At 42.1% G+C, this 14,898-nt stretch overlaps 1 protein-coding gene across 3 annotated transcripts in view; it reads left to right on the top strand.

Moving 5' to 3' along the window:
- The window catches only part of ZNF385D (zinc finger protein 385D), a 382,025-nt gene that overhangs the window by 227,964 nt on the left and 139,163 nt on the right, over window positions 1-14,898 (top strand). For all 3 annotated transcript variants that reach the window (XM_018042038.1, XM_018042037.1, XM_018042036.1), the window contains exon 3: window positions 322-432. In XM_018042038.1, the coding sequence (XP_017897527.1) occupies window positions 322-432 (111 nt within the window). The remainder of the gene's footprint in view (window positions 1-321; window positions 433-14,898) is intronic.

Raw genomic sequence — 14,898 nt, 5'->3', positions numbered from 1 at the left:
GTCACGATAACTTGAGTTTTGATAAATCTTTAATTATATAGGAGGGTTATCACACTGGGACAATTGTGGATCCTAAATGGGAGAAGCGGTTAGTATGCAAACTCTAATGGGTACATTTATCATTTCTTTATCACACTGTGCTTCTGGCTTGTTGTCTATTTTCTAAGAAAGTAGAAATGCCGTTTCTTAGAATAAAAATGTTCTTTCTAGTGCAGGCAGTAGATTGAAGCTGTCCAGATTGGTTCTTTAATGAAACAGGCAACATTCCAATGGAACTGACAAGCTTTATTTCTGTTTGTTGTATTTTTTTTGTCATTACAGATGGACCCGATTCAGAAAGCTGTGATAAATCATACTTTCGGGGTTCCTCTTCCTCATCGAAGAAAGCAGATCATTTCGTGCACCATTTGCCAGCTGAGATTTAATTCTGATGTAAGTTTACCGCTTAGTATTCACTGAAAAAATGCAGTTTGCTGTTCTAATCTTGCAGAAGAGATTTCTGAAACATTTTTCTCCAATGACTGAGCATGTCAAAATTCAATGATAACATTTTAACTCCTTATGTGCTTTAATTTCGGAGTTTACTATATTATGAAGCAAACTGCACTTGTGGTTTAATGCTAATTCTTAGTCTCCCAGGAATGCTAAATGTAGATAACACACTTGCTTTTGGGGAACAGTCTGAATTTAGGACTAACGAGATTTTCAATAAATACCATCTCTGAAATAAGGTAGGTCCCAGGTGATAGTTCAAGGCCATAGCAGCCCATATGGAAAATACTGCCACTCCTCCTCAACCTGCCCTGGTGTGGAGTTGGTCCTGAGATAACAGAAAAGAAAAGGAACGCTGGTTTGGAAGGAACAAAAATTGAGCATTTGTGGGTGTGCTTGGCACACTGAGGACCCCAGCCTATCAGTGTGACCCCTCTAGGGTGCCCTGAGCTGACCCTAAATTGATGTGCTCTATGGAGATGACCAAACAAATCTGGGTTCTAGAGAACGTTAGGCCTCCCCACATCTAACCGCCCTCGGCAAGTAGGCCCCTTAGGCGATGAGGAAGGCAGCCCACGGATGATCAGGCGGAGGAAACAGGTGTGTCCCAGAGGGGCTCTTTCCTCCTGTGAGGACATTTCATTTTGTATAAAGTTTGCTACTGTCTTATGATCGCATCCTTAAACTGGTACAATCACCAGATAGTTCTATAACATTTCCTCTGCTGACTTAAAAAAGCGGAGTGGAGGCTGCCAGCATAGCGCTCGAATGGGCTACTGTCAATAGTAAGAGTACAGTAAGCATGCAGCGTTTTATTTGAAAGGATGTCTTTTGTTTCTTTTTGTTTGTTTCAGTGTTTGTTTTTTTAATAATTAGCACCTTGATTTGAATTTTAAGAAAATTACTATAGCTTGACTTGCAAATATTTCAAGTGATTAGTATTATGTAATATTCTCTTCCAGGTGGTATAAAAGAAGTTTCCCTGACATACAAACAAGAGTTTGTAAGAGTTCTGAACTTAGTAGTGCAGTCTTGATCATTTAAAAATACTCAGCAAACAGTTGTATATTTCCATAATTGTTAAGTGTATCCTCCTTTATTCTGAAATTTCACTTTGGAACTGGTTGGATGATGCTGAGGAAGTCTTTCAGGAGCCACATTTCCACTCTTTACAGCTGATGAGGCTCCTTCAAGTATCAACCTTTCTGCCAACAGTTTCATTGTTAATGTTTTTGTCCATGTTAAGGAAACTTACTGTAAACGAAGTCTTAGAAAAAGACTTCAAGCTTACTGAACCCAATCTCCCACTAAATGCAAAGAAACCACTGGCTAGATCAAGGCTAAGTCTCTGGGTTGGCTATCTTCAGTAATGGGTGACTCACCCCTTCATGATAGTTGGTCCTTTTTTTTCTTTTTATATCTTTTTAAGTGTTTCTACTCCGAGAAGGTGATGGCACCCCACTCCAGGACTCTTGCCTGGAAAATCCCATGGGCAGAGGAGCCTGGTAGGCTGCAGTCCTTGGGGGTCGCGAAGAGTCTGACATGACTGAGTGACTTCACTTTCACTTTTCACTTTCATGCATTGGAGAAGGCAATGGCAGCCCACTCCAGCGTTCTTGCCTGGAGAATCCCAGGGCCGGGGGAGCCTGGTGGGCTGCCGTCTATGGGGTCGCACAGAGTCGGACACGACTGAAGCGACTTAGCAGTAGCAGCAGCAAGTGTTTCTACTAATCTTCCAGATGGATATCAAAATCAGATTTTAAAAAACTAGAAATGCTTTTAGATATGCTTTAGGAAACACTATATTATGATTATTAACATAAGGAGCATAATAAAAATAAAGATTTGCATACTTCTTATCTAAAACGTAAACTTATTTTATTTCCATCATAAGAGAGGATTAAAAAAACTGTATTTGTGTTCATTTGCTAATGAATTTTCAAGGTGATGTAGGGACCAGGATGTATATTTTAGGGAAATCGGTTCTCACTCCACAACTGTGCTATCAGATTCCTCTGAAAGGAAGCCTTCCGCGGTGTTCGGAGGCGTGGCAGGTGCCGCCGCCAGTCAGAGCTGAGCAGCGCACGGTGGCTGCTCGTTAGGGGCCGCTGTGCGCATCTTTTCCACGCGCTCAGCGTCTTACGGTGGCTCCGCTCTGTGACCGCGAAGTTGTGGAGCTGAGAGTCAGAGAGGGTCTCACAGGGCTGCAAGCAGGGTCTCAGCAGGGTAATGGCCCTTCGGGGGCTCTGGGGAGGTTTCAGGTCCTTGTCTTTCTTTTCTAGAAGCTGCTCTCTTTCCTTGGCGCAGTACCCCCTCCCAGCCTCAAGACTGCAAGGCCGAAAGAGTTCATCTCGTATGGACTCACCCTCTCTTCTGCCTCACTCTTCCACATTTAAGGACCTTTGTGATCACAGTGGACCCACCTGGATAATCCAGGATAACTTTTCTAGTTTAAATTTAGCGGTTTAGCAACCTACTTTCATCTGCTGACTTCACCCTCTTTGTCATATAATGTAACATATCCATCATTTCCAGGGATTAGGACTTAAATATAGTTATCACACCTCCAATAGATGCTCATGTGGATGTTTGATTTAGCTTCTAGCTGAATAGCATGACCACCTGAATTTGTCAAATATTTACCCAGGCCAGTTCTTTGATCTGTGCAAACTGGACACATACATTCATTGCCCTTACATTTTTCCTTGTTGAACCTTGACTAAATATACTATGCTGTGCAAATTTTTAAAATTGTAGTTGTGTGTTTTTTTTTTTAAGTAGGAAGTTCCAATATTATTGAGTTTATAAATGACATAGCAACCTATTAACTATGATTTACAAGCAAAATATAATTATTGCAAAATTGAAATATAGGAGTGGAAACTCCTTTAGAGACCTTAAAAATGTCTCTATGGCATTGTGATGTCGATAAAGGGGAACTAGTGTGCTGAAAATATAAGATTTGTTTATTCATTGACTGGTCATATCTATAAATACCAATTTTGTGAAATTTTTAATACTGAATGCCAAGATAAATTGGATTTATGATCCATTCATTCATATATAAATGTCTCTAAATAAAGAGAAAATACATATATATGTGCATATAGATCATTTTATTCTTCAAAAGCTTTAAATCCCAATAAAACTGCGTGTTTGCTCTTTCCACGTATATCGAGCATTTATCTTCCTGTCTCCATTCTTAAACCTAGAATCTGGAAAAGTGACGCTGTAATTCACTTGTATGCTTGGTTGAATCCTCTGTCACGTAGGAAAGTATTTTTGCCTTATGAACCTTTTTACATTTCAAAGCTTCTTCCTCTTCCAATGAAAATAATAGCTTGTAGTTCTTTTCATCTCTACATCATGAAAATTCAATTTCCTTTCCCTCTAAGCTTTTATTTATTTCTTTAACCCTTCGTATTATAAAGCCTGCAGTTTGGTGTTATGCCATACGTGTTCCCAGTACATTTTCCATTTCTTGCTCTATGGATATTTTTCTAAGTAGCACATTATATTGTATGCATTTTAAATCAGATTACCTTCTCCTGGTGCAGGCATTCACTTTGGGGAAAAAATGAAACTCTTTTTGACATTTATGTGGGACACACATGGAGTTATGCAAAAAGGCTTCTAATTAAAGAATGAAAGGTTCTAATTTGTCCAATTATTTTATCAGCATCTTAAAATAAGCGTCAATTACTGTTAGCCTGGACCAGTTGGTAAGTGTGCCTGTGAAAGAAAACTTACAGCAAGGCCAGCGTGGCTGTAAGATTATTAAGTGAGGTAGGGAATGATTAATTACTCAGTGACTGTTTATAGCATGGAAAATAAGATCTGAGGCCCCGAAACTGAGGGATCACAAACTTGTAGTATCTAAGTGTCAGTCTGGTGGATGTCCCCCCAATAGCACTTCCTGGTGTGTTAGAGACTGAGGGAAGCTTGCTAATTTCAAGGTGGGAACAAGGCGTGAAGTGCGGAGGAGGCTTATCCAAGGCCCTGTGGCAGAGGCGGGCCACGCCGGGCCGGTTTGCGTGTCCAGGCCTTTTCTGCCTCACCTGCTCCAGAGAGGGCAGTGAGTCTACCCAGAGGGCCAGCCTCCCTACAGCGATGGTGTGGCTGGTCCACCCAGAGAGCCAGCCTCCCTACAGCGATGGTGTGGCTGGTCCATCCAGAGGGCCAGCCTCCCTACAGCGATGGTGTGGCTGGTCCACCCAGAGAGCCAGCCTCCCCTATAGTGATGGTGTGGCTGGTCCATCCAGAGAGCCAGCCTCCCCTATAGTGATGGTGTGGCTGGTCCATCCAGAGAGCCAGCCTCCCTACAGCGATGGTGTGGCTGGTCCATCCAGAGGGCCAGCCTCCCTACAGCGATGGTGTGGCCGGTGCCCTGTATGTTCCCTGCCCAGCATCCAGAGGGAGAGTCCCAGGGCTCCTTGCCCCGTGGAATGACCTGGGGCAGTGGCTGTGCTGGGCTGTCCTCCCCGTGGACTCCGCTCCCCACAAGGTCTGCAGAGCCTTCCCGATGCCCCTCTACTGCTCTTCACTCACACAGTTAGTCATAAACACCAGGAAAATGCAAGTGTCGCTGTAAACCCCTGAACCAGAATACGGCAGGAGCAAATCCTTTACGACTTGAGACAGCCAAGCGTTAATGACTCCAGGGGACTCTTGATGAACCAGAGGGAAAGCAACCTCCTTAGAAGACATTCCGTACAGATCACAAGCCCCTCCAAAGGGACTCCTTGGCATCATCACTTATATAACTGATACATTTTCTGATGGTATTGTAGAATAGAAATCATTGTTCTGCCTTTTAGAACCCAGAAATGTAGTGAAACCAAACAATGAATTTGAATATAGTTCCTATCTCTGTGAAAACTTCCATAATCAAAGGTGGCAACATAATGATGAAGATGCTAATGGGAATATTTGTTCTTACCAAATGACCAAACAGGTAATTACACTGTCTTTAACATAAGATCTTAGGACACATCTTTTAAATATTTAAATCTATAATATGGGAGTGGGTGGAGTCCTGATATTTAAAGGAAATGCTGCTGAGATGGAGAGAAAAACCAAAACCAATACTAGTTTTGGAAGAACTATTCTTTTACTTTATTTTCCAAATTTCCTTTATGAGTATACTTCAGTTTATAAAGAATTTTTGCCTCTACTATCCTGTTATGGTTTTCAAGCTACGTGTTTTATCCCAAAGCGTGTCTCAGTTGCAATATTCTAAATATCCCATGCCTGTTTCTGGCAATATCTGCAGTCTCAGAGATGCCCAGGAAAGTTGAGTGATATTATTGTTGTTTCATTAAAATTTCAGCTTTTTATTGATATCTTAGGAGAAAGGTTAGTACACATCTATGCATGGAGAAACCCGTGTAACCTCAAAAACCTGAAGACGCACAGCATCCAGAGAAGCTGAGTGAATTGGTCGAAAAAATATTCGATCAGGAATTTGACAACCATTGTTGAAATGTGTTTTCTCTTAATAGGTTGTGTTAATTTTGTTCCACAATTATCTCATTTAAAATGATGAGCCATTTCTTAGAGCCATGTTGTAAGGATATAAAATGCATGTAGGCAATGGAATTATTAACTCTATAGTGAATGAAATGGAATGGTCATTTTTATTTTGTGGGATAAATAAGTAAGTTACAGCTATTTCACTCTTCAAATGTTAAAGTACTTCTTAAGGAATATAGAAGTTTGAAAATATCTTCCTTTAAAAAAAAGGTGCTTGCAGAGATTGACCCTGTTGAAAGCGTCTTTGTGTATCTTAGTGTTAACATTGGAGATGCCCGCTCCAGGTCAATCTTTACCTTTCACCTTTAAAACCAGCAGGTACCATATGTCCTTGGTACAGCCGCTTTTATTAAAAAAAAAAAAAAAACTCTCAACCTCTTTAAGTCTGTTGCTGCTGCTGCTGTGCCCCAAAGGATCTTCAGAGGAACCCAGTTATAAATTTAATTTTCAGGCAGCTTTGAAGCATCTCTTTCATAGGCGTGTGCTCTTTGTCTCCGGGACTCGCAGAGCTATTGAGAGCTCTGGCCTGTGTGTTGGGCTCTCCCACTGGGCGCTTTGCTTCTTCAGATGTGGTTCTAGGACATGGCCATCCAGGGTCTGTGCCCGAGGACTCCATCTGGGCCCGTGGGCTGGAGTCGCCAGGCCAGCCCTTGGGAGGAGCTCCTCGGAACGGGTCCTCAGAGAGTGCTCAGTTCATTCTGCATCTTGCATAGAGCCCAGGGCCCTGCCAGGACTCCTCAGGAAACAAACCTTGAACAGAAAGACTGAACAAGCAATACTGGGCCTGGCTGTTCTAGACTTTCGGAGCCAGCGAGCCAGCTGAGAGTAGGGGAATCTACTGAAGAGGCGGTGTGTTTCTTTGGCAGGCTTTTAAAATAAAGCTTCAGTATTGGGACCTTTCAGGACTCTGAGTCAACTTGAACATTCTAGACTTTCACCTGCAGATGGAATGAAGGGTAAGGGACTAAGAAAAAAAGAGAAATTCCCAGAAGAGTCCGTATTTCTCTGGGCTTCTTTTCTTGATAAACAAGGAAAAACAAATATTAAGATTCACTTTTGTATCCAATTGTCCTAGACACGGAAAATTTGATTTTGAAAGTCTAGAAAGAGAAAGTTGATTTTAGATGTGACAAGCAGATGTGTACATAGCCTCCACCTACCACAGGTGAGGTGGTGAAGTCGCTCAGTTGTGTCCGACTCTTTGCCACCCCGTGGACTGTAGCCCACCAGCCTTCTCCGTCCATGGGATTCTCCAGGCAAGAATACTGGAGTGGGTTACCATTTCCTTCTCCAACTAACCACAGAGATTTTCATATTTCTGTGGAATACTCTGAGTCTCTCAGAGACTAGTTAAGACTTAAGAGATGTCTAAGAAAGCATTCTGTCTGTTTTATAGATTGTATGGGTGGAAAACCAAAGGCCAAGATGGTGAGTTTTTCGAGGTCTCTAAGCTGCTGAAACCTGCTGGACTTGAAAGCCAGGCCCCTAGGTCCCAGCGCAGTGTTTTACTTCTCTCATCAAGGGACCTTCACTAAAGAAAATTTATTTCGAGACTTGCATTGGTGTCAGCTGAAAGTTTTCAGCTAAGACAATCAGTCACTTCAGCTCCGCAAATAATGAAGAAGTTAATCAAGGTTAATGTCAGTAGTAAGATTGCCAGCAGTACAGATCGCTAGAACCTAGGAACATATTTCAAAACTGAGAATTGCCTCAAGGGCAAGCAACACTACTGTACTGAGTTTTGAAGGGTGGGGGCAATAGAGAATCTATGCACGTCTGTTTCATCAAATGCCACGTATTGAACGCAGTTTGAGAAGAGAGTTAGGCATGCGTAAACCATTGAAGGACAGAATGTCATGGGGAGGGTTGAACGTGGTGAGCAAGAGGTATGATTCCGATTAAATATGCTAAAATGCTTTCTTTGTCCCTAAAGATGAGGCAGGCAGCCTATTAATGTTGGGAGAGCTTGACGAGTCTTAAGGATCACTCAATAAAATATTGAATAAATAAATGGCCGAAGTACTCAAGACCAGAAGAAACATTTTTCTTTATTGCCATCTCAAGAAAATGAACATTGAAACAGGATTTTCCAAGACAGTATCTGTTGCAGCTTCACTAAGAACATTTAGAATAATTGCTGCATTTTGATAAAAAATGGAATTTTAGGTTGCCTTTTCCCACTGCCTGCCTACAAAGCAGGATTCGTATCCTAAGCAACTGGTTCCCTGAAACCTGAGTAATGGAAATTCACGTGACTTGAAAAAGAAATGAATAAGTGGAATTAGATTTGAGAACCGCCCTGAAGCTGGTTCTTGTGATGAGGAAAGCTTGCCTTGTAACAACCTCTGAATTTTTGGTTATTTGCAAAGAAATCAGTGTAGTCCAAATTCCCCAATTTTAACTTTATGATTACACCCTGAAGATTTCAGAGCATACCAGCCACCTCCTCACTTTCTGACTCATGAAGTCTTTATTAGCCATGGAGTGAGATGCTTGGTGTCGCCCTGTGGCCCAGACCCTGCTGCTGCGCATGTCTTCTATAAACGTCCTCAGTTGCTTTGTATCTCTTTCTACCGCCATATGCATCTCTCATAATATCACTAGGCAATAATGAGCTTGTAGAAACCAAAAGTAGCAGCTGCATTAATGGTTGCTAATAATAGAAAGTCTCAAAATTTGAAAAACCAAATTTGCTCAACCATTTTCGTTTATTGTACTCACAGTTTATTAGGCTCCTTGCGCTTTTTCATTATATCTCACTGTAAGTTATTTCAGCATTTCATACATTATCAGTCTCACCATAGCCCTGGAAACTTAGAACTGCATGGGGCAGAGGTGCCGGGAAGAGAGGTAATTCATAAAACTGTTCTTAAGTTATTTGGGGTTGTATGGACTTTTCCTTTCCTTATAGTTGCATTTGTTGTCTCTTCTGCTGAGTCCTGTTCTCTGTATTAACTATAGTGTGTGTGAATGCTAAGTCACTTTGGTTGTGTCTGGCCCTTGGAGACCCCATGGGCTGTAGCCCACCAGGTTCCTCTGTCCATGGGATTTTCCAGACAAGAATACTAGAGTGGCTTGCCTGTGCCCCACTCCAGGGGATCTTCTTGACCAGGGATTGAACCCACATCTCTCACCTTTCCTGCACTGGGAGGTAGGTTCTTTACCACTAGCACCACCTGGGAAGCCCTAATTAACTACAGTAACTGTGATGAAACATACCTTTCTTGCATGTCCCCATGACCCAAGATCTCTCTAGAGATGAGATGAAGCTACCTTCCTCCCACTGAGTATTTTAGCATGACTAGTTGAGGAGCGGCTGTTTGGTTGTATCATGAATTGATGGAGAATGACTTTGTACCAGGCATGCTATAAACTGCACACATTTTGGGTTGCATTGCTAGAATACGGTGGCAGAACCAGAGCTTGAAAAGAGGGATGCCCGTCTCCACAACCTGTGGATCTCTGCATAACCCAGCCGCTGTCTCATAAACCTGTACGTGCACCCTATGTTCTGGCCTGGATGCACCTTTCCCAAGCCTGCCAAACCTCATTTTCAATGCAAAACACTGCCTCTGGGATCTGCTGTCCCCATCCATATCTCAGTTTTGATACAAATTGAATCTGATGGTAGTAAAGGTTGCAGTCCTTTGGGGAGTGCATTCCTTGTGCGGAGGAGCGGTGGAGGACACGTGGAGACGTGCTCTGCTGTGAAGGTGTAATGTTCTGTGTCCACGTGCGAGTCTCAGTGATAATTTGAGACATGGAGAGAGAACTTTCAAGAATCACACGCATAGCATAGCACTGAGAACGTGTGTTTTCCATTTTATTGGGCCTACATGTGCTTTTAAATCCTGTACCTAGCACTCTCTGAAGATTGACATGTGGCAGATTTATTCTTATCAGGTTTATTGGGACATCAGGCTCCTCTGTACGACTTTAAGCCTTCTCTTAGATTCTATATAATAAGGTTTCAGGAGGTAGTCTCTGAACAGGTTTTATCCATTTCCCAAGCAGAGGCTTATTTTTTCTGCATCAGTGAACTTGTCATGATAATCAACTTTTTTGTCCCAACCATCAATCACTCTTGATTACAGCTGGGTAGATGTTCTGTTCTGCTGATCAGCTCATCAGCGCACATAATATTACACCTGGAAGGCCAGCACAGACCATCCCGGGAAGGGAAAAGCACTCGCCTTCAAGGCTTTTGTCCGTGGTTTGATCATTTACATCTGGTCTCATGGAGGTGTCGCGGCTATCTCTGCCTCAGTCTGCTCCCTCACACAAAAGATGCCCCCAAAATAGCACTCAGAATCTGCTGTGTAATTTCTACTGTATTGTTCTTTTCATTGTGCGTTTGCCCTCTTCATTCCAAAGAGTGGCTCATAATCTATTTTTCCTTATTTTTGTATTAACTTTTTCCCATTCTTAATGCAGTTATGGTAGAAATTAAAATCATATTCAATGAATATTCAATGCTGCTGTAAAAAACAGTTTAGCATGCGTTTTACTAGCATGTTTGCAAGTCTAATTTTGTTGATTTGAAAATGGTTTCCTAAGTTAGATTTTTTTTTCTTTTATGTTTTGGCTTGGGCTTGGGAATATTTATCTTAAATTTTGAATTTATTTTAAGTAACACTAGCTCTCTTCATGGTTTAAAAAGACATTGAGAAGTAAATGTTTTTAAATCAATTGCTCAGAGTCAGCATTCCTCTTAGCTATGACTATAATGATATTTTTGTTAAAAGACTTTTGATTTCCGACGTGTTAATTTCTGCTGTACAGCCGAGTGATTCAGTTGTCTGTGCATGTCCTTTCTTTTCTATATTTTTCTGGCTATGGTGTGTCACAGCATATGGAGTGTGGTCCCCTGTGCCGCACAGCAGGACCTGTTTGTCCATCCTGCATAGAACAGTCTGCGTCGGCTCCCCTAACCCTCCCAGCCCTCCTCTCCTCCACCCTGCTTTGCAGCCACAAGTCTGTTCTCTGTTGTGATATGTGTGCTGTGCAGGAAAAGGAGCTCTTATTTCTCTGGGTCAACTCTTATTTCTTAAGACAGCAACATTTTCAGAGTAGTACTGGAGTAATGATAGACGTTTTCATGGTAAAATATTTATTGATTTCATAAAGTATTTAAGATAAATATCCGATTAAAGAAACATTTGATCTGTCATTTGTGTACCCCGCAAAGATACTTTTTCTTCCTTGAATTTCACTGGCTTTGTATTACTTTATAAACTATAGAACAGTAAGTTAGAGAAGGATGAAAGATATTTTTACTTTTAGAGTACAGCATTATAAAAAAACAAAAACGCGTAGAGTATGGAAGTATAGAATAACATGGATTTAATTAGAAATCAAATAGGAAAAGGAGTGCGTCAAGGCTGTATATTGTCATCCTGCTTATTTAACTTCTATGCAGAGTACATCATGAGAAACGCTGGGCTGGAAGAAACACAAGCTGGAATCAAGATTGCTGGGAGAAATATCAATAACCTCAGATATGCAGATAACACCACCCATATGGCAGAAAGTGAAGAGGAGCTAAAAAGCCTCTTGATGAAAGTGAAAGAGGAGAGTGAAAAAGTTGGCTTAAAGCTCAACATTCAGAAAATGAAGATCATGGCATCCGGTCCCATCACTTCATGGGAAATAGATGGGGAAACAGTGGAAACAGTGTCAGACTTTATTTTGTTGCGGGAGGGGGGCGGGGCTCCAAAATCACTGCAGATGGTGACTGCAGCCATCAAATTAAAAGACGCTTACCCCTTGGAAGAAAAGTTATGACCAACCTAGATAGTATATTCAAAAGCAGGGACATTACTTTGCCGACTAAGGTCCGTCTAGTCAAGGCTCTGGTTTTTCCAGTGGTCATGTATGGATGTGAGCATTGGACTGTGAAGAAGGCTGAGCGCCAAAGAATTGATGCTTTTGAACTGTGGTGTTGGAGAAGACCTTTGAGAGTCCCTTGGACTGCAAGGAGATCCAACCAGTCCATTGTGAAGGAGATCAGCCCTGGGATTTCTTTGGAAGGAATGATGCTGAAGCTGAAGCTCCAGTACTTTGGCCACCTCATGTGAAGAGTTGACTCATTGGAAAAGACTCTGATGCTGGGAGGGATTGGGGACAGGAGGAGAAGGGGACGACAGAGGATGAGATGGCTGGATGGCATCACTGACTCGATGGACGTGAGTCTGAGTGAACTCCGGGAGTTGGTGATGGACAGGGAGGCCTGGTGTGCTGCGATTCATGGGGTCGCAAAGAGTCGCACACGACTGAATGACTGAACTGAACTGAATTAGCAATCATACCTTTTTGTCAAAAGGTTGAATCAACAAAACCTACAGTTTCTTCTATGGATGGACTGCCTAGGATAATGATTTATTTCTATCTTTTAATTCATCATTCACTTTTTTGTTGCTGGGAATCATGAGCTTTAAATTTTTATTGAAATATAGTAGTTTACAATGTTGTGTTCCTTTCAACTGTGCAGCAAAATGATTCAGTGACGCACAGGTATTTCCTTTTTTATGCTCTATTCCTTTATAGATTATTACAAAATATTATAAATTTCTATTTTTGAGTGAAATAGTACTACAAAGAGACTGCTGTTTTCATTTGATGCATTTAGATATTATTAATTCTTACATTAATCTGTGAAACAAAACAAGGGAAAATGCGAAGAGCTTTTCATTGGAAAAGACCCTGATGCTGGGAAAGATTAAAGGCAGGAGGAGAAGGGGATGACAGAGGATGAGATGGCTGGATAGCATCACCAACTCAAAGGACATGAGTTTGAGTGAGCTCTGGGAGTTGGTGATGGACAGGAAGCCTGGCTTGCTGCAGTCCACAGGGTCTCGAAGAGTCAGACACGACTGAGTGACTGAACTGAGCTGAACTGAACTGAACAGACTCAGATTGTCTGAAAAATGTATTAGTGTTTTTTGAAGACATGTATGAAATAACAGATTTTTATTATAGATGAATGACTCAGGGAAGTGTTCCCTTTCTCCTCTCTCTTTCTCCTGTGTTCCCCCTGCGGAGGTGTTTAGTTACCTTGTAATTCTGTTAGCACTTTACAAGTTGACCTAGAAAATGAGATGCAGATTTTGGGAAGTTACACATTTGTGACGTCATTACTAACATTTGACCTTGTCCTTTCCTCTCACCTGAAACACCCTGTCAATGTTTAAACTGAATAAACACTACGAGTTGAAACTCAGTGGAAACAAAACCTGACCACAGGTATTTCACTGAGAATCCAGTTTCTTTTGCTTTTAAGTAAACTCCTCAGAGACGGCAATGGCACCCCACTCCAGTGTTCTTTCCTGGAGAATCCCAGGGACGGGGGAGCCTGGTGGGCTGCCGTCTATGGGATCGCACAGAGTTGGCCACGACTGAAGTGACTTAGTAGTAGTAGTAGTAAACTCCTAGGCTGCTGGAGAGCCTCAAAAGAGTGAAAGGTAACAAAGTGCTCTCTCATGAAGAGAGGTCTTCTCTACACAAAAGTATTTTCAATTCCAGTTCATGGAAGAGTGGCTTCAGTATCTGGAGGTGAGAGAGGGAGATAAGTTGTCTATATAGATTTCAAAGTGTTAGTCACTCAGATGTGTCTGACTGTTTGTGACCCCATGGACGATAGCCATCCATCCAGTGATGTCTCAGGGCAACAACATTGGAGTGGGTAGCCATTCCTTTCTCCAGGGGACCTTCCTGCCCCAGGGATTGAACCCAGGTCTTCTGCAGCGCAGACGGAGTCTTTACCATTGGCGCCACCAGGGAAGCCCCACAGAGACTTCAAGGTGCTGTCAGTATCTTATTTCCAGCTGAAATCTCCTCCTCTACTTCTTGCTCCCATGTCAACTAATCACTGTGTGTGCTCACTTGATGGGCACATAGATACCTCAAATCTAAAACAGTCAAAACTAAGGGCCACGGTCCACTCTCTGAAGCCTGCTCTCTGTTACAGCAGTCCTCCGATGATGGCAAACCCGTCCTTCTGGTTCATCTGAAGATAATATTCCATCTTCCTCTCCTCCTCTCTCACTCTCCGTCTAGTACGACACACACCATGTTAGTTCTACCTCCAAAATGTATCCAGCCACAGAAAAATGAAATAATGCCATTTGCCACAACATGGATAGACCTAGAGATTGTCATACCAAGTGAAGTAATTCAGAGAAAGACAAGTATCATATGATGTTGCTTGTATATGGAATCTAAAAAGATGATACAGTTGAACTTATTTACAAAACAGAAACAGACCCACAGACATAGAAAACAAGCTTATGATTACCAAGGAGGAAAGAGGGGAAGGGATAAGTTAAGAGGTTTGGATTAACATATATACACTGTTATATGTAAAAGCCCCTTCATGGACCATAGCCTTCTGGTGAAGGAGCTTGTATAACTCAGTGAAGCTATGAGCCATGCCATTCAGGGTCACCCAAAACTGATGTAGTGAAGAGTTCTGAGAAAATGTGGTCCATTGGAGGAGTAAATGGCAATCCACTCCAGTATTCCTGCCTGGAGAACCCCGTGGACAGTATGAAAAGGCAAAAAGACATGACACTGGAGGATGAGCCCTCCAGATCAGAAGGTGTCCAATACACTTTTAGGGAACAGTAGAGGGCAATTACTAACTGCTCCAGAAAGAAAGAAGTGGCTGGGCCAAAGCAGAAATGACACTTAGTTGTGGATGTAGCTGGGGGTGAAAATGAAGTCCGATGATGCTGTAAGAACAGTATAGCACAGGAACCTGGAATATGAGGTCCGTGAATCAAGGTAAGTTGGATGTGGTCAAGCAGGAGATGGCAAGAGTGAACACTGACATCTTAGGAATCAATGGATGGGAATGGCCAAATTAAATTCAGATGA

This window comes from Capra hircus, chromosome 27, assembly GCF_001704415.2.
Source record: "Capra hircus breed San Clemente chromosome 27, ASM170441v1, whole genome shotgun sequence".
In the NCBI taxonomy this organism is placed as follows: domain Eukaryota; kingdom Metazoa; phylum Chordata; class Mammalia; order Artiodactyla; family Bovidae; genus Capra; species Capra hircus.
The sequence above is the reverse complement of the archived record's forward strand: the minus strand, read 5'-3'. Positions and strand labels throughout refer to the sequence as shown.